This window comes from Thunnus maccoyii, chromosome 16, assembly GCF_910596095.1.
Source record: "Thunnus maccoyii chromosome 16, fThuMac1.1, whole genome shotgun sequence".
NCBI lineage: Eukaryota > Metazoa > Chordata > Actinopteri > Scombriformes > Scombridae > Thunnus > Thunnus maccoyii.
The window spans coordinates 16,442,247-16,462,141 of NC_056548.1; the positions used below are offsets into that span (position 1 = coordinate 16,442,247).

General features: G+C 41.2%; 2 protein-coding genes across 2 annotated transcripts; one reads left to right on the forward strand and one right to left on the reverse strand.

Annotated features, from left to right (window-relative positions):
- Nucleotides 1-1,416: 1,416 nt before the first annotated feature.
- Nucleotides 1,417-8,015, forward strand: dhrs7 (dehydrogenase/reductase (SDR family) member 7). Its single transcript, XM_042389120.1, has 7 exons — nt 1,417-1,661; nt 3,675-3,827; nt 4,113-4,219; nt 4,506-4,745; nt 5,044-5,166; nt 5,247-5,462; nt 7,639-8,015. The coding sequence occupies exons 1-7, from the start codon at nt 1,532-1,534 to the stop codon at nt 7,678-7,680; spliced, it is 1,011 nt and encodes a 336-aa protein (XP_042245054.1). The 5' UTR covers nt 1,417-1,531; the 3' UTR covers nt 7,681-8,015.
- A 71-nt stretch (nt 8,016-8,086) lies between these two features.
- On the reverse strand, nt 8,087-17,524 carry pcnx4 (pecanex 4). The gene is made up of 11 exons (XM_042389115.1): nt 17,355-17,524; nt 15,617-16,390; nt 15,329-15,508; nt 14,068-14,606; nt 13,841-13,941; nt 13,386-13,508; nt 12,561-12,921; nt 10,744-10,847; nt 9,558-10,663; nt 9,274-9,460; nt 8,087-9,129 (listed from the first exon to the last, which is right to left on the reverse strand). Exons 2-11 carry the CDS (start codon nt 16,312-16,314, stop codon nt 8,878-8,880), a joined length of 3,651 nt encoding a protein of 1,216 aa, XP_042245049.1. The 5' UTR covers nt 16,315-16,390; nt 17,355-17,524; the 3' UTR covers nt 8,087-8,877.
- Between the last annotated feature and the right edge of the window lie 2,371 nt (nt 17,525-19,895).

Sequence of the window (19,895 nt, forward strand, 5' to 3'; positions counted from 1 at the left end):
TTGCCCTATTAAACAGCTGAACTGTTCTGTTATCAAACTGGACTACTTTGTGTATTTATTTATTTTATTTTATTATTATTATTATTAGCTTTCTTTTATTCTATTTTGATTCTTCTATGTTGCTTTTGTGGGAGCAAACGCCAAGACACATTCTTTGTATGCTGCATACTTGGCTAATAATTTGATTCTGATTCTGCAGAGTTTGACACTAGAAGGCAGTTTTCACATTAATCTGCTGAAGGGGGAAAGTTTCTCTGTCCCCACTGAAAACCTGAGGTTAGGGCGTGTACCTACGAGCATGACTGGTGACATCACAACTATTTTGGAGCCAATCGAGGTTCAGTATGTAACTTACACAAGTGTGATGTGGAAACTTGATGCCTCATGTGCACATACACCAAGAATGGACTTTACAGTGAAGTAGCAGACATCTTGTGTCCAGCAGTTAAATGAAAAATATTTGCATATTCATATTCTGGAATTTTTACTGAGGGATAAGGAGTAGGAGTATGCCAATTTGAAGGACTTTAATAAGATAAGATAAGAGTTGGCATTTTTTTCAATAAGGTCTCCAGACACATTTTTCCATCTCTCTCTTGGTTATAAGGAGCTTTATTTACTGCACCAATGCACATTTTAACATGGTGACCATAGGTTATTTTGGTCTCTCCTCTGAAATTAGTTTGGAAACAATAATCACTTTTGGAGAACCAGTAAGCCTCTGTGTGTAACCGTTGTGGTTGAAGTTCATTATTGCAAAAAAGCCGACATTCACTGCAGAGACAAAATCAATGTCAAGATAGACAGACAGACAGATTGCTCTATTACCTGATCTTGACGCCCTGTTATGAGGAGGGGTCCTGCTTCAAAATCTAGTTTTAAGACCTTCATTGTTTCAGTTGATATATGGATATATGGTGCATATTCCTAAATTAATGGATTTTGATTGAACAACATTAACCTGGGGCCATTTAATATTCCACAGGAAAACTGTACATGTTTTACAAAGAGGGGGAGAAATGGAGGGTTAATGGAGCTCAGCAGCAAATTTTGCTGCAGGCTTGCAGGTTAATATGACTGATTAATATGATTAATATAAAATCTATTTTTACCTCAGGACAGCTGAAGTCAGTGGTTCCCAAACTTCTCACGTCAAGACCCCTAAACTGACACAAATTAGACCACGGGCCCCATTTGATGAGATTTTTGCCTTTAGATGTTTTATTACAGAAAGTGTACGCTGTTGGCTTAAGTAACCTACTTGGGAATCCATTCCCCCTGTGTAATGTGTGTTTATAATTGATAGTTGTTATCAAAGACACATTTAAAATGATAACTATTGATAGCTAACTCATCTTCATCATCTTCCACTGCTGCTGCTGGGAAGTGCCGAACTTTAAATGTGAAAATATCAGACCGGAAGTGAGGTAATATCCTTTTAGCTACTGTTTTGTTATGGTTCAAACCTGATTATAGTATTTAACAGAAGTCCTAAATAAGTCTGTGTCGTGAAGCTTCATTTGCAAAAACAATGGAGTTCAGCTTTGTCTCCGCTCTGTGGTGTTTTATTCCTCTTTACTTTTTCATCCACCTCCTGTGTTTCATCTTCGCGGATGCTGACTTCACTCTGTTGCGGGCAAGTCTGTTAGGAAGCAGGCCAGGTGAGTTATGAAGCTGCACCTGTCCTCGTGTCTTCATTATTGTGTCCCGTTTCTTATTTATTATATAAATGCGTCATGACAAGACGGGGACTGTCCGTCAACGTCAACCCCCAACGACCCCGCTGAGCACACTATATATGGAAGGACAGTGTGACTTAAACAATACATTCATTATCATAATTAGCTTTTCACGTTTGATCTATGACTGTAACTCACATGGTGCCCCTTTGAGCTCCATAAGGGTCAAACAAACAGGCCAGCAAAATAATTGGTTCACCCCAAATACCCTTACTGAACTGTACACTCGGTCAGTGATCAGGAAGGTCACTCTGATCAAGCAGGACCCCTCTCACCCCCTCCACCAATCCTTCCTGTTACTGTCATCAGGTCGACGCTGCAACTAGCCCGGAAAAACATCTACAGAAAATCTTTTATTCCCTCTGCGATCATCACCCTGAACAAACTAAAATAGGCACTGGACTTTGTCCTGTTTAATGTTGTCCTTGCCAATTGAAATTATGACTGTAGTATGTGTTTTTAAATGTGTTTTAAATGTGTATTGTTGAGCCTTGTCAAAGGGAAATTACTGTTACTTTGTGACAGTAAATGATCTTATCTCATCTCCCCTTGAAAGTAAGAGATCTGCTGCAGACATGTATTAAGACTTATAAAAATACTCTGCTTGGAATAATCATGTGTGTCTGTAAAGGTTTTTCAACAAAAAAGTATAATTACCACTTTAAAATCCTCCTCTCCCTCATTAAAAAAAAATCCAGAATCTGTAAATATGTAAATATTGTTCATCTCAAAAGTTTAACTGCTGGACACAAGATGTCTCCTGCTTCACTGTAAAGTCTATTCTCAGTGTTTGTGCACTGGAGCCTTCAAGTTTCTACATCACACTTGAGTAAATTGAATTTTAGACAAAGATTGGCTCTAAACTAGTTGTGATGTCACAAATCATGCTTGTAGATCTGCCTCTAAAAATCTGATTTTCAATAAGTGCAGACATCCAACTGTAGGAACAAGAAGAAAAACACATTTTTGAGTGGAGGGGGACTTTAACATTCCAGTTGAAGTGACAATGCCACAATAAAAACTCTGTTATAAGTGCAAGCCCTGAATGCCAACTTACATTTAAGTAAAAGTACAAATATGTTATACGGGATGGTCCATGTCAGACTGTACATTATTACTGCAATTAATGTGCAAGCAGCATGTTGGTCACAGTGGGGCTAATTCAAACTATTTTATAGACTGTTGGTTAGTTTAATCTATAGGAATGCATCATATTTTATTATATGAACACTATGAACACTTGTTTGGTATATAAAATCTTAATTAGTAACTATAGCTGTCAAAGAGGTATAAAGTAGCAAAACAGTTAAAGTACTTCCCACATAGGTGTTTTCAGTTATTGTGGCTGATCAGACCCCTGCTCAGGTTTATGTGGGCGGATCTATACTGGAATTACATGACGTCACCAATCTCAGGGAGTAAATTGTCCCACCCTGATAAGTTCAACAAAACTGGAAAAAACAGAAAAGTGAGACAGGGGTCAATCATGTACAGTCTGTCCACACCCACACAGTCCTGAGAAATGGCTTAAACAGGCAAAACGAGTGGGTGTACTGTGGGTACGTAGAGGCTTTAAGTACATTACTTAAGAAAATGTACAAAGTTGTTTTCCACATCTGTCAAGGACAAGAAACAGGGATGAACATTAGTCAAAAAAACCCACTTAGCTTTTTGTTTTATGGAGCCCCATGCATCAAAAACAATTTTAATTTGCTTTGAATTAATAAACCGTTGTGTTGTAAGTCAGGGGATAGCAAAAAACATGTCAACAGTCATCCTCATACAGCATATATTCAAACCTTTCTCATTTCCGTGGAGTGAATAATGTAAGAAAATAAATATTGTTCATTTTCGGAGCACCTGATGTACAATAGAGAAGTCTCAAACCCGGCATATGATATATGAAGTGTTGACAGTTGTTTTTTTGTTAACCAGAGGCCAAGCTGAAAGGGCTGGTGGCATGGGTAACTGGAGCCTCCAGTGGTATCGGAGAGGAGCTGGCCTACCAGATGGCGAGGTGTGGGTCACGTCTCATCCTGTCTGCTCGCCGTGAGGATGAGCTGAACAGGGTGAAACGTTCGTGTTTGGGTGAGAGAAAGGTTTTACTTATTTGCAAGTTAATGTATAGTAACCGTTATGTAATGCTGTATACAGTGTAATTCAGCTGTAACACTGCAGTATTACACAGTACTAACATTTTTAAAACGTTGCCATAGGAATGAGTGATTTTTTTCTTCCTTGCAGCCAGTCATCCTTCTCAAACCACCAATAAATATCCTAGCAGTTTCCATACTTCACTTGAGTTTGTATAGTTTTCAGTCAGTCTCACTCACTTGTGACCGACTGAATTCTTTTCATCGTTTATACTTCAAGAGTGCTCCAACCTCCGAGACGAGGATATTCTTGTACTTCCTCTTGATTTGTTGGAGAGGGCGTCCCATGAGGCAAAAACAAAAGCTGCAATCAAGCACTTTGGACATGTAAGACCCCTGCTATTACTCATTTTTAATACCGTCTTTTTTCATCATTTCTTTCATTTATTTTTTTATTGAAAACTAAATCAGAATATTTTTACTTACTGGTTTCTAGTTACATAGTGGACATACTCTTTATACTTTATTGTTGTATGGGTCTCTTTTCATGCTACTGTGTGTGAATTGAACTATGCTCAAACTATTCAGTCAATGCATTGTTAATAAAAAATAAATTATAATCTAAATCATGTTATTTTCTAATTCTCTGCTCCACTTTTTAATGCTATTACAGATTGATATCCTGATCAACAACGGCGGCCGAAGCCAGCGCTCTTTGTGCTTGGAGACTAGTGTTGAGGTGTACGAGGCCTTGATGGAGCTCAACTTTCTGGGTACGGTCTCAATCACCAAGCAGGTACTGCCTCACATGACACAGCGAGGCACCGGGAGCATTGTGACTGTCAGCAGTGTTGTTGGCATCGCTGGGGCTCCCCTGTCCACAGGATACTCTGCCAGCAAACATGCTCTTCAGGTAAAGACAGCGGTCGTTTGGACCTGAGGCACAATAGTCACATAACTTTGTGTTTTCCTATAGTTTTCTCTCTGATTTATTTTTTGTGCATGGATGCATTTCATTTACTAAATATCAGCTTGTGTAGAGTGTGCATAGTTGTTCTGCGTGTTTTGTTGTACACAGTAGTACAGAGGAGCAGGCCTGGTTCCTCTAGATCTCTCTATTCGGCCTATATAATGAATAAATACCTTTACAAGTGATTACTTGCCTGGGCTCGTGTACATCCAGTTGCTGATAGTTACTGTATTGTCCACAGGGATTCTTTAATTCCCTGCGGACTGAGCTGACTGATTATCCAAAAATACTCATCAGCACCGTGTGTCCAGGGCCCGTGCAATCACAGATAGTCCACAATGCCTTCACAGAGGAGCTGAACAAGGTAATGCTTTGTTTTTTTTTGAGAGAGCAGTTGTGTCAGTAGTTTGGTAATATTAACCTCCTTTTCTTCTATTACCTAAGCCTGTGGCCGTAGCTGGTAGCCAGGAGTACAAGATGTCAACAAGCCGCTGTGTGCATTTAATGCTGGTGGGAATTGCCAACGGTGTCAAGGAAATGTGGATTGCACAGCAGCCCTTCCTCCTCTTTTACTACGCCTGGCAGTACACGCCCACATTCGCCTGGTTCATCTCAAACGTGTTGGGCAGGAAGAGAGTGAAGAATTTCAAAGCCGGTTTGGTAGGTATATAACATCCTGATAAGAAATCTATGTGTACCTTTTAAACCTAACCATAGGCAAGTTGTTTGACATTAGTTTCCCTGGTTTAGAAAATAAACGTGTGTGTTTTTTATCCAATACATCACTAATAATATGGCAGTAAGTGACAAAACCACATAAATCAGTGTATACTTACTGCGTGGCTGTTAGTCTTTATGAGTTGGTAAAACTCAAGATACACTCATCTTAGGTTAACCTGTTTTAACTGTTACATCATCTCACACCAAAAGCTTTATCAGCACCAGTAAGCACATTTGTTATAAATGTATGTAGATATGCAGGGTGTGTTTTTTTTTTTTTTTTTTTTTTTTGTCCAACAGAGGACCACCTGAAATGAATTGACTTACTTATCCTCCACCTCACCCTCAGGCCAGTTCTGTGTGCACATACTGGCACTAACGAGGACTAACAGGTGGTTTAAATGGATCTTGTCATGTATAAGTTGGGTGGAGCGATGTTTGGAGTTCAAACGTTATCTGTGGGGTTTTTAACCTCTAGTAGAGTGAGGGAGTGGGTCTCCACTTTGTTTGCGTCATGCACGTGGGTGACAGTCCTACCAATCGTTTTCGCACTATTCTACCGTAATGTGCCGAGAAACACAGCAATGCACCAACAAAGGCAGAGAAGAAGAAGACTGCAATGGATGTAAACAATACAGGATTTAAAATACTTTTAAAAAATCTGTTTTGCAAATGTTTTATGAGGAAGGAAATGGACTCAACACATTTGTATATCACATGGATACACACAATGAGTTTTGGTGAGTAACTGTAGATGTAAACTTTTGTTTACAAGAAAACTCACACAGGGCACCTTTGAGTATATAGAGGTCACTTAACTCCTTAAACCAGGACCCCAAAACTGAAGCAGCTAAATTGAATTCATCCATCATTAATTTATTATTAATACCCATGCTTTTCCTGCTATGACATGTCAAAATGTCTTCTGTAAATGATAAATGAGCTGCATTTATATAAAGCCTTTCTAGTCTTCCGACCACTCAAAGCACTTTACATACATGCTGACATTCATCCCTTCAAACACACATTCATACACTGATGGTAGAGCCTGCCATGCAAGGTGCCAACCTGCTCATCAGGAGTTCAAATGCTTCTTCTCACACAATAATGGCACAGCCTTCAGGAACAATTTGGGGTTCAGTATCTTGCCCAAGGACACTTTGACATGCAAACCGGAGGAGCCGGGAATTAAACTGCCGATCTTTTGATTAGTGGACGACCCACTCTACCTCCTGAGCCACGCCACCTCTTTCACAGACTATGCACACTCACAACGACCTACAAAGAGTTTTAATCAGCCAAAACTGCTAAAAACACCCTTTGTGTAGGTGTGTAAGGACGTTAATAAGATATCCTTTACTTCTCTACTGCTACGGAATTCTTTCCTTGACGCCCAGATGTAAACTCAGTTGAGATTCAGATGAAAGGTCTCAGTTAACACAGAACTCATCAAAAAGTGCTTACATGTGAAAGGGTCTGTTTCTGTATGTTTGGCATTGCTGTTGCATTCTCTATGGTTGACCTTGCTCTATTAGAACTGGGAATGAGGGATTCTCACTGTGTGAGCGGTCTGAAAATACTTGATTAAGGCACTACATGGCAGACACTATGCAGAGCTGTCTCTTATCAGCTGGGGGGCCTCAGCTGTTACTGACCTTGCTTGAGTCTAATAAGAAGAAGGCGGTGGCCAGGGTATGACAGTGAGCATGACTACTTCCCCATGGGCCTGACTGACTGACTGACTGACTGACTGACCAGTGTGTCTGGTGGCCTCTGCTGGACAGTGACAGCTGAGGGCCATGCAGAAAGGTCATGTTCCAACTGGCCAGACAACGGAGCGTCACATGCTTATGCTTTAGTAAGGTCTGTGATGTAGCCTTTTGAGACAAAAATAAAAAAGAACCTGCTGTCTGGAGCCTTTACAACTTAAAGTCTTAACAGTGAAGTCCCTGCAGTTAAAGCAATGTCAGGGCCAAGCTTGTGATCACAACACAATTACTCCAAATTTCACTGGGATGCACTATACTAAGATGCTTGAATGAAAATTGCAAAATTTTGATTTCATTCACATAACTTCAACATCATCAGTGCTAAAAGCAAACTTTTTCTTTTGCAGGATGCAGACTCTGCGTACTTCACGAAGCCCAAGACCTCCTGAAGAGGAAAGACTTAAGTTGCATGTTGACCTGGATAGTCATATGGGTCTCCTGCAGAATTAACTTTGTCTTTGCTCCCATCTATAAGGAAAATATTTAAGGGCTTAAATGCTGTGAGAGCTCAGAGTTCTGCTCACAGGGCTTGACAAAAATGGGTACCTTTCAGTTTTCACCTTTTTAACATTTCTCTCTAAGACATATTTTGAATACAGAACAGTGCTTTCATCTCAAAATATTAAAGAATGTGCTTGTTAATGTTATTTTTGTAAGTTTTTTTTTTAATGTGGCATAGAGCACTAACCACTTGTATGCCTAATAAAATTCAATTTCAATCAAATTTCTGCCCTGGCAAGTTTGTTTAATGAAATGTACAAGAAAACTGCTTTTGCCAAGCTATTTTATTATAAGTATATACAGATACACATATAAAAATTAACAATATATACAAGAGACTATGGACAAATTCATCAAACTTTTCATTCTAAATTGTAAACAAGTGAATTGTAAACAAAACAATAGCACTAAACACCTTACACATACAGCAAGACATACCCAAGGCACATCCTCGATATCTTAACAAAACATTTAAATTTCTTGTCCCTTTTTAGTGGACATGGAGGGGTGGTCACCTGAAAATTGTGACATCTAAAAAGTACAATAAAACCAGAGGTATTCAGCAGGTGGGTCCTACAGGGGAGGTGGGCAAATGTATTCACTTCTTTTTTAAGCACAAACATTAATAAGCAAACCACAAAACGTATGTGCTTCTGTGGAAACCAATCTGGTTAATTCTGCTTAAAAGATCCAAAAAAGGAAATGTATTTTCTTGAATGTGCTGTTCTAGGAAGTAGACCATGTTGTCAGTTAGAGTCTGTTAATAGAATTTTGCAACTTGTTCCAGGGAACAGTGGTGATGCCACTGCTTCTTCCTCTATGGTGCAGGACCAAAGCACCAAAAAGTCAAAATGTGGAAAACAAAGTAGGTTTCCATAGACATTACTCCTGAACTTGTGTTTTCGCAGTTTCAAAAGTAAAACTCCCAAACTTTTGAAACTGAAAACTTTTCTTGACTTTGCTATAGTGTCCACGTGGATTTCCTAACAACCATTAACCTTGGAAATGGACATTTTGCTGCGGACTGAAAAGCATCGTCCTCCCTCTCAAGAGTTATGTTCAGCAGAAAAGGCAGAAACCAAAGGTCAGAGGCAGGGGAAGTGGAGGGGCGCAGAGGAGTAAATGGGGTAACCTAGAGGGGGATCTGCTGCCTGAACAGTTAGGTTCCTCAACATGAAGGGGTGAGCCTGGATGCTGTAGCGCTCCTCGTCATCATTAGTAGCATACAGAAGCTCCCAGGACAGGTTTGCCCACTGGCCTCGCACCCCTTCTCCATTCAGACGGCCCACCTGCACCAGCTGCTCCTGCAAGGACAGGACTCGCCCTGTGTAGGTACCCTGTGAACAAGCACAGTCATATTGCATTTCCCTGGGATTCACTTCTCTAAATTGCAATTTTAAATCATTTCAATTTAATGCCAATGACTGAATAAGAGAGGGCTGTATGTAAGGTAACAAAAGAAATTTTGTGTGTGTAATTACCATAGCAAGGTCATGTCCTAGAGAGAAGAGGAACGGTTTCTCCTGAAGGACGCTGTCATGCCAACCTTTCTCTGTCACCAGTCCGATGTACCAGTCCCTTTCATATTCCTCCAAGGTGCTGAACAGCTCTTCTGGGGACTCCATGGGCCCTAAGCTTGCTTGATCAAACAGCAGCTTGAAACTGAACCTGGAAATAACAAAATCACAGGTGCAGAAGTCAGTGAAATCATGGGTCTTCTGGCAAAAATAAACTCTATTGATTGAATCCTAACCTGCAATTTTACCTGAAAGCCCGAAGTGCAAGCTGGTAAAGTTCTTTACTTGAAGAGAGCCAGTCGAGTCCTTCTGTCCATGGCACATCTCCACAATAGAGCCTGTAGACGTAACTGGGGCTGGTGAAGGCAGACTCTGCCCCCAGGGAGATGAGACATGAAAGTGCAACCTGAGCGTGCAGCTCTTTCAAGGCTTCATCCTCCTTCAGAGCTTTGGTCATGTCCTCGGAGGTCTCGCCCTGCACAGCAGGCCCAAACCGCCCCAAAGTAAACCTAAACCAGTCCTCTGGGAACAAAGGCCTGAGCTGCAGCAGGCGGGACGGTAGTAACGGTGCTGTCCTCCATCCTGTTGGTACATTGAACACCTCTGACTGGGGGCAGCTGAAATTTAGATGAGGGAGAGAGCCTGGACTCTCTCTGAAGACCTCTGGGTTACAGCCTTTATCCACTGCTGGCATCCCGATGCCCAGTCCCAGAGGCTGCAGCGGCTGCAGGGCCGATAGAGCCATGTTCTCAAAAAGACTGTCCATCTCCACAGAGCCTGGAAGAGAGGCCCCCGTCTGCAGCATTGTGTGTCCAGGCTGGGCTTCTGCAGTCACTAATGCCACTGTCCGCCTGGCTGGTTGGGGTCCAAATAAGTCATCCTCATCTGACCAGTCACCAAAGGATGTCAAGCTGGAGCTGTCCTGTCTGAACCTGAGAGAAGATACATTAGATTCCACCATGACAGCCTCCGGTTGCTGGTTGCAAGTAGTCTGGGGCAGCTGTGAAGACTGGGACTTTCTGCCTCCGACACCTGGCCCTTCTTCAGTGCTCCACAGGAATCCTTTATGCTTCTGAACACAGTATCGTAGGAGCAACCAGACCAGCGCTTTCAGAAAGTCATCCTGAAGTTTCCTCAAGTTGTCATGAGAGTCAATGATGCCGGAGAGCACATTTCGGGCGTCGGAGTAGACTCGCACTGCAAGGGCGGCACAAGGCGTTAGAGCATTCCCCCAGTGCAGGTTGAAGCCCTGGATGAAACCGAGCCGCTCGGGACGCTCAAAAGCAGCCTCGAACACCTCATCCACCCTCCGTGCCTCTACCGTGTGGCAAGATGTCTCCTGAAGCTCCAGACCCTGTAACAAATCACATCAAACTGTGTAAATATTGTTATGAATAATTGCACTGATTTATAATATACAAACAGAAAAAATACCTTAATGTTGACAGTGCAGTAGCCATATCCTCTCTCCAGGATCATTATCCATACCATGCGGTCCTGAAAGCGGCCCAGAAAATGAGAGCCTGGGGCTAAAGAACCTACAGTAGGGAGAGAAAAATCATCAGCCATCCATGAAGCAAACATGTTAGAGAGATGTGATATGTAAATTGAGGCCAGGAAGAAGGAAAACACACAACATATACATCATGTAATAAGTAAGGGACTATTGGCGCACATCCCTTTCATTTTGCATCAGCTGTGCATCTCTGCTGACTATGTGGATAACATGGAAACAGGATGAGCTGCAGTGAGACATGTACCATCACAGTTGTAAAGGAAGGTCATGATACTGTTTTCACTGGCTGACTGCACAGCGATCTAAATATTAAATCTCTTCTTGGCCTTAGATTTCCATTAGTCTCTAAAAATTCACTCCTTTTATCCAACATGGGATTTTCATTTTTGAAGACAGGAGACAGCAGACAGCAGACAGACGTTTAATTCAAACACAGATGAACCGCAGTGGCAAGGTGATGGAGGCTTTTGTTTTAAGTTGACTAGTGCTTGCTTGGCTCAAGGATAATGTCATGTCCCATAACGACGCCTCAGAATAGTCCCAGCCTCTACCTCATGATGGGAAGTGACATGCTGGGCAGACTCCTTTCCTGCTCATTGCTCACTGCTCTACAGCCCCCAGTGTGAGCAAAGCAAAAGAACACTACAAACTGCCATCGTTAGATTGTGAGCATCAACCTAACAAGCTCTTTTTCTGAATTATACATCACAGCTACAGCACCCCCAAGCTCACAGAAAAAAAAAAAACCAATAAGATTGAGTGACGACATTACTTCAGCAGTATTATTTAATTCTGAATCATCAATCCATAAATAATGATTTTCTACTTGCACCGTTTTTTCCCCCTCTTGATCGAGACACAGAATAAAATTCTAGAAGCAGCTCCGTTTGGCCTAAGAGTATTACGTGGTTAATGGTGTGGAAACATTTGGATGTAATGAATACAGATCAGAGCTTTTTTTTGGGGTCACTTGACAGGAAGCTCAGCTGGATCATACGAGCTCGCATTGCTGCCAGTAACTCCAGAGAGCTGCTCACAACAACATTCCTCTTACTGTTAGACCATATGAGGTGATGTTTCAGTGTTATTTGATCTACATACAGTCCCTACTCGGCCCACTGGAAAGTTCAGTCACTGCAATTATAGCACAAGTCAAAATATACTGTACTAATGAAAATATTTTTTTTAATGATTTTGAGCTCTGTAAAGATGGCGTTTGTGGTGCTGGGGGCTGAAAAGAGCGACAAATCTGAGAAATACTGTGTGTGACTGAAAGCAAAATCTATATTGAGTTTGATGAGATTTAATTTTAGATACTGTACTGGTACTTTTGATTAATTTGTCAATTAACTTAAAATAATCAGTTAAAATTCTGATAAATGATCATTTCAGGCACTCAAGTAAAAACGCCAAACATGTGTGGTAACACTGGGTTTTTAGGCTGTGGAATAGACTAAGTAATTAACCTGTGTTGAGCATATGTCATTATTTTTTGATATTTTAAGTTATTAATTGATTATAAAAAAGATTTTTGGTAATAAAAACAACTAATTATTAGCAGTCCAACTTTGATGGAAAGATGTAATACATGTGAAAATATTCTGGTGTACACTAACCAAACACTACAATGAAACATGAAATTTAGATTTATAGAAACACTTTTTACTCAGAACATTTGAGGAATAAAAAGAAACAAAAAACATCACAGAAAAGATATAAGGCACGGACAACTAACCCAGTGACCCTCTTGCAAAGGCCATCCTCAGAGCAGAGGCCAGGCTTCCACTCATCTGCTGGTAGAAGATGGAGTCCGGGCAAGGACAGGCGGTACCTACGGGGCCTGGCCAACTGCGCTGAGGCCTGGGGAACCCCACCAAGAAGATGGGCAGCGTGAAAAGGGGCAGCAGAGGGGCAGAGAGCAGGGCAGATAGGGTCACCACTGCCAGCAGCAGCGGACAAAGGGAAGCGTTAAGAGCCAGCAGAGTTCCAGCTGACTGACGGCGCTGCTTCTTCTCAGTCCAAGATGTCACCAACACAGTCAGGGTGAACTTTAGCTTGGCCAGGAACTGGGTCAGTCTGTCAATCAGGAGGCCAACCTGGATCACACAAGCAGACATTACTGATTATACTAAACTGCCATGTGGTCTTATCAGCTGATATCTGTGTAATAAAATGTATGTTTTGGTGATTTTATCTGCAAAACAACTCAATTTTTGGCAAAATAAAGTCTGTTTTTAAATGCATACACTATTTTACTGCAACAAAGATGTTATATTTTATTAAAAAAGGCTTTTTAATAAGCTATAAATGTACAGTAAGTTGGAAAACGTTTTGATAGGTTGGAGAAAAATGAAGGTGGTAACAGTATCCATACTCAAATTTTCCATGAACAGTAATATTCAGAGAGAAACATATACCATATGTGAATATACCATATGTGGGTGATGTAGAAGCATTGTTTTGGTCAGTTTTAATCCTGTGCAGATATGATATATAGCACATATATAGTATGGAAGGGTCTTATGTGTTGAGATAAGGGAACACGTTATGTTGACCTCACCAGAAGGAGCTGAACTCCAGTGCCCAGGTTGTCCCACCCTGGTAGCATATTGTTTCCAGCTGCGAGCCGCACCAAGATCACCACAGCCATTTGGAGGAGAGCATCCTCTGAGTTCTGCCACACCTGCACATCAACAAAGAGCCAACCACTGTGCTGAGCACCACAGGCACAAAAATCAAGCATGTTTTATGTTAAGCTGAAAAAAACAAACAAACACAAAAAAAAACCCTGAAACTAAAATCTTGCAAAAGCAAAAACAGACATGATCTTGCTGAAAAATAACACTGTATTTAAAGATGACAATAATCCATTAGTATTGTTTCAGCTTTCTTTTGAACAGGAGTTCTGTGGCAAATCTGCACCGAGTTAGAAAACAAAGTCCTTATTGTAATTGCATGCTTTGTTCACATTGATACTTAATAAAAGCTGTCAGCTAGAGTGTTTTGTGTGCGTACCACTCTAAAGGCTCGTGTGAATCCCACACTGAGAGAAGCCCTATGGAGCAGCTGCAGGGATTTGTCCATGGACAGGAAAGCAATCATTGCAAATGGAGACACTGTGAAGATAAACACACTGTAAGTACTTGGTGACAGACACAACACATTCACATACACTGTTGTTTTCATGTAGAGAGAGATGTGTAGTTTGGAAAACATCAAAATTAACATTACAACAATCTCACCAAGATAAAGAAGGACTCTTCTGATTGCTGCAGCAATGAACAATCCTCTGTTCCTCTGCTTGAAAGTCTGCACACTGGACATGCCTTTAGGGTACAAGGGATTGAGCAACACCCCTCCAAAAACATAAGCCCCCTGGATCTCTCTGAGAGCCCAGCAGAGGGAGAAGAGTACCAGGAGGAGGTAGCTGACAGGAGCCTGGGGTCCAGTAATCAAGCTCTGGGACTGAGCTGAACCAAGGAAGTGATGCAACAGCCCTGCCCCTGCCATTGCCACCAGTAGCAGGCTCAAATATAGAAGCAGCTCCCCGCAGCCCAGATTCCACCCAAAGGAACTGGGAGGAGGAGGTGGTGACACTCCTCTACGCAACCCACGGTCCCCACATGCTGCCCTGGAGCCTCTGCAGAGTGTGCCAACCTGGCTGAGGTCCAGGCTCAAGAGAAATCCCGTAGAGATGGAGAAGAGAACCACACCCAGCGTTGATGGGATAAAGTAATTACACACAGCTACGCCAGCAGATACGCCAAACATCAGCAGCAGCCTGTGGGACAGAGCAGACAGAAAAAGTCAGGGCTGATGACACACTGATGATAGAATCTGATCAGGATTGGTTTCTCACATAATGCTTGAACAGCTGATGTAAAAACTTTGAAGACGCTGCTTCGGACTTGAACATCAAGATGTCAGACTCACATTATGATTGGAATTACAGTATATTCAGCTAAGGCAATGCGTACTGAAGCAATCAAGAGACATGGAGTAAGAGTACAGGAAATGCAAGAAAGATTAATACAGATATACCACAGACAAAGGAGACAGGCGGCTATTTTTAGGGAAATTTTAGATAGACAAGTGCCATCTAATAAAATACTATGTTTGAAATCAGAACTAAAAGTTCATGGTGAAATGATAGCCATAAATAAACTTCATAGAGAAAATACGATCTAGTGTTACAATTGTACTAATACCAGAACTTCAAAAAACTAATAAAATGGTGATTGTTGTCTTGACACTATTAATTATGATATAAATATTTAGCTTGCACAGACACATACAGCATACTAGATATATGACATGACAAATACAACCATATATTTCATCATAGCCAGAGATTCTTTATATTAATCTCAAGGAATAAGAAGGATCCACTGGTGTCATTTGGAAACATGTTGTGGCCATTTATGCACATTACTACTTTCAAATTTTCAACTTTTTTTAAATTCTTTTTTAGCTCTTTGTAATTCTGTTAATTTCAATATGTACCTGAGGTTGCTGGACATGGGGGAGCCTCCTAATCCAAACACGAGAGCCTGCTCCATGCCCCAGAGGAGCAGGGCATCCAGGGGAGGCAGTATGCCCAGCGCCCACAGCAGAGGTAGGAAGAAGAAAAGCACGTGGAGAACCTGGCTGGCCAGTTGGAGCTCAGGCACAGGGCCTGAGAACCTAAATTAGAGGACGAGATTGACAGTGTTATGGCAGCACTTTCTTAGATGATAAAATACAGCAGAATGCTATAAGAATTGACAAGATAATTATGTAGCAGTGGCTCACCTATCAGCCAAGTCCACAGCAATGAAAATGAAAATGTAGAGGGGCCGGGTTAGTGGGGTGATTTCATAAGTGTCCTGTGCCTGGAAAGTGGCTGTCTCTGTGGCTGTATTTACAATGAGGGAATACTCCGCTATACACAGAGTCACCCAACTCAGGACAAAGACTACCAGGGATACACCTATGCTGCCGTAGAGAGCAGTCAATCTGCCAAGGAACAGATACCATGTCCCGAAGCCACAGAGCACCCCAGCTAGTACTGTATGCACCACCATGTTCAGCCCAAACCTCTTCCCAGGGGCTATGAATCGCACTGTCTCTGGGCTGACACAGTGGGTAAATTCTACTTCCTCTTCATCAACTAGGATGTTGGGCGCACCAAGTCTCTCCACTGTGCCACTCCTCCGTGCAGCGTACAATGCCAGGGCCTGGACACCCGCTGCAGCCCCGAACATAAGCATACCAGAGAGCACTGCGGCGTGGAGTTCCTGAAGCAGCTGCAGCTGGCAGAGCAGAGTACCAATGCCCCCAAAAAGCCATGGTGTCAAGAAAAGGACTGCCTGATTGACATAGACATACGGCGGGGCACAGTAGCCCAACTTGAAGCGTGGACCCCCCAACACTGTCTGGGGGAAGCGCTTCCAGAAGAACTCCTGCTTATACTCATTTAGAAGGGGCACATCTGGCCCCATTCTGACCATTCCCGAAAGGGTGGCAGGTCATCTCCACACAGCTGAGGGAGGGTTTCCATTCATCATCCCAGAGACAATGTGAAATCTGAAATGAAGCACACCTTTGGTTAGGCATGGAACAATAATTGTTACAAGAAAACTTGAGATGCACCAAATACACCATCATGCAATGATAATAATAAGAAGTATAATAATACATTTAATTTGTACCAGACTTTTCAGTCATAGTGAAACTGAAAGTGCTACAGTTTTAATAACACAGATTACACAATATAAAGAAAATAATAAGAGTTAAGATGAAAAAGGACATATATTACCATCACACAAACTCAAGCTACAATAAAAGTGACTAATAAAAGTTTCAAACAGCAATAGGATGTCAAATATTTTTGCTGCCTATATTTGGGTGATTTGGGAATTTGTGGGAACTTCTCACAAAGTATCAAAGTCACTTATTACAGCTGTCAGACTATAATTTTACAAAACCATCTAACTACCACTGCACAGGCATGTCTGAAAATCCTAATTAATATGCACTTGGACTAATATTCTTAATCGGTTGATAGGTGAGAAAACAATAGATATTGGTAACGTTAAAAGAAAAAAATACAAATCGTTATGACAACATCCACGAAACTCTCCGTGAATGGGTTGATTTGTTGAATTTATTGTCGGCATTATATGCACTAGGTGTGCTTTTGACGGTCAGTTTTAATAACAAAGGATCCATCAGTAACCTAGGTTCATCCAGAGGAGCAACAGCTACTGAGTTGCCATGAAAACATAACACACAAGCAGCACTACGTGGGCTAACATGTTAAAGCTAGTCCTCCCTCGTACAGCCAAACTAGGTAAAACGAGAAAAGTAAATAGTTTTTCTGGTCCTTTCTGCTTCTGCTATTGTCTCTTTACCTTAGCTAGCTAACGTTATATTATTGTTAGCAAGCGAAGCCAGCAAGTCTTTTTCAGTTTGACCATCCGTTAGCTTGCTGTTACTAACAGGTAAAATATCAGCGACCTGCAGTGTCACTGGTGTGCCATAAACTTACCGTTAACAGCAGAATATCCAACTGCAGACACGCTTTGTGTAATATTTGACGATATAGGTAATAATGTGTGGAAACAGGCGGAAATCGCAAGCATCAACATTAGCGGTTAGCTAACCGTTAGAAAGCCAAGCAACACACATCGGCATGGACACAGACAGATTATAGCCAATGACAGTGGAGACAAGGGGAGAGCGAGGTCTCTGATTGGACGGAAACTTATAAACCCCGCCTCCTAAACGCCCAACCCCGTCCCTTCAATAACTACACACACACACACACACACACACACACACACACACACACACACTTACTATTACAAACATTAACAATAGAAAAAGGCATTATTTTTAATCATGAATATTTACAGTCTCATAGTGCTGCATTACAGAAATACTCGAGGAGCGCCAAAAATAGTGACTATAAAAATGTGTTTGGTTTATAAGGAGTGAATCACATTCATACACAGTCGTACAGAATAGCTCCACTATAAACTGTATTGTGCAGAGAGTTGACATACCTAGCAGTCAGATAATAAAAGGGTATATACCCCTCCTCAACAAACAAGATTTTACCACTCCAACTTGATTTCCACTGAACAATGAAAAGACCATCACTCTTTGCAATTATAATTACACCAAATGACACATCCCACAAGGATGTTTATCCTCCTTATTCTAAATAATTTTTTGATTTGGCACTTGCCAGCATCTTTAAATCCTGAATCTAATGCGCTTAGTTGACCCCCTGAAATGACATAGGATTAGAAATATTAATATTACATTCTAAATCCTTGTTATTGCGTTCTTAATACAAAAAGAGCAAATCCTAAAAGTATTTTATTATTTCAATATAATGAAAGTGATTGTGGCCAAGTGTCTGCCTCCTCAAAATATTGATTTACTTAGGAGGAAGAAGGGCAAAAAGGAGGATCATGAAGTGATCAACTAAAAAGGCCACAATATCAACACAACAAAAGACAATAATCTAGAGCAAAGGAGATTAAACTTGTTGTTGTTGCTATTCTTCATTGTGGCTGAGGGGATAAGGGTGGGCAGGAGGTTGTGTTTCCTCGTCATCTTGAAAAAGCAATTTCTGCTCTGTGTAGGATACAATAAACCATAACAACAGAAAAGCCCGACAGTCACAACAACATGTATTGCACCCTATAATCCTCCCATAGCACCGCTCATTCAAAATAATTGCTCCGTTTTTGTTACAGCTGCCTGATGAAGAATATCTACCTGAATAAAGACTTAAGAGTCATTAAAGGAGAAACACAAATGCAATTAAAGCTGCAAGAAGTGATGGACAGGCCCTGACACCTCACGCCTGTCGGAGGTAGCAGCAGCCATGATATCGCAACTGGAGGTCAGTTGACACACAGCAATTCATTTACCAGAGGGCAACTGACATAGATATACATTTTCATGAATATTGGATATTGCATGTAGGTGATAACTATCACTTCCTGTGTCCACTATGTGGTGCTAGAAAACATGCACCAAATGTACATTATGTTGCTGCATATCAAATGTAGATCACACACTTTAAATTTCATGTAAATAAAAGGAAGTTTGCAACATACACTTCCTTTTGCCATTGGGCAGTGCTACACAAGTGGGTCATTAATGCAGCAATACATGTAGTAGAGGTCACCTGACATGCATATGCATTTTCATGAATATCGGACGTTGCATGAAGGAGTTAAATATCACTTCCTGTGTCCTCTATGTGGCACAAGAGAGCACTCACTAATTATATGTCATGTTGCTGTATATCGTGTAGACCACACCATGTAAATTTCATGTAAATCAGATGTTTCTCACATAAGATCGACTTCCTGTTGTCAGTAGGTGGCGCTGTGACTATGACTCAATATGAGCATATGTCACCAGATGTCTCCAGGCCTGGACTTTTATCCAGCATATGAAATTTGGGGCAGATTGGGCAAAGTACAGTCAAGTTACAACAGCTTCCTCTCTCATGATGAAACATGCAAATTTTCCACATCACCACTCAAAGGTACTCTGAAAAAAACTCAAAACCTTCACAATTCGGCACTTTGAAGGTCTTGAGATTTTACTGATCAAATTTGAGGTGGACCTGTTGAGTCTAGGAGTTTTGAAAAGTTCCATACCTGTAAAGTGCTTAAATGGTGTGTTGTCACATGACCTACGACATCATCATTCGAGTTGTCAACTATTTCTTAACAATTTAGTATCACATTGGTCTGAGCGTTATACCAACCAAATTTCAAACGAATCTGATAAATCCTCTAAGACAAGTTTGAAAAAATTCATATTTAATACAGGAAAAACACACAAAGTTCAAAATGTCTGACTTCAAGTTGGGCAGAGCTAATGAAAGCCAATGTGAAATGTGTCAGAAATGATGAGAGCAACATGGTACCAAATTTCATGAATATCAGAGCAACTTTATCAGGACTACGGCCTCCCATAGGGTGCATTAAGGGGTGTTATGAAGCCCGCTAAACACGCATGAACCCAATCGCTGTATATTTTTGCAATGTTCGTGGGTTCT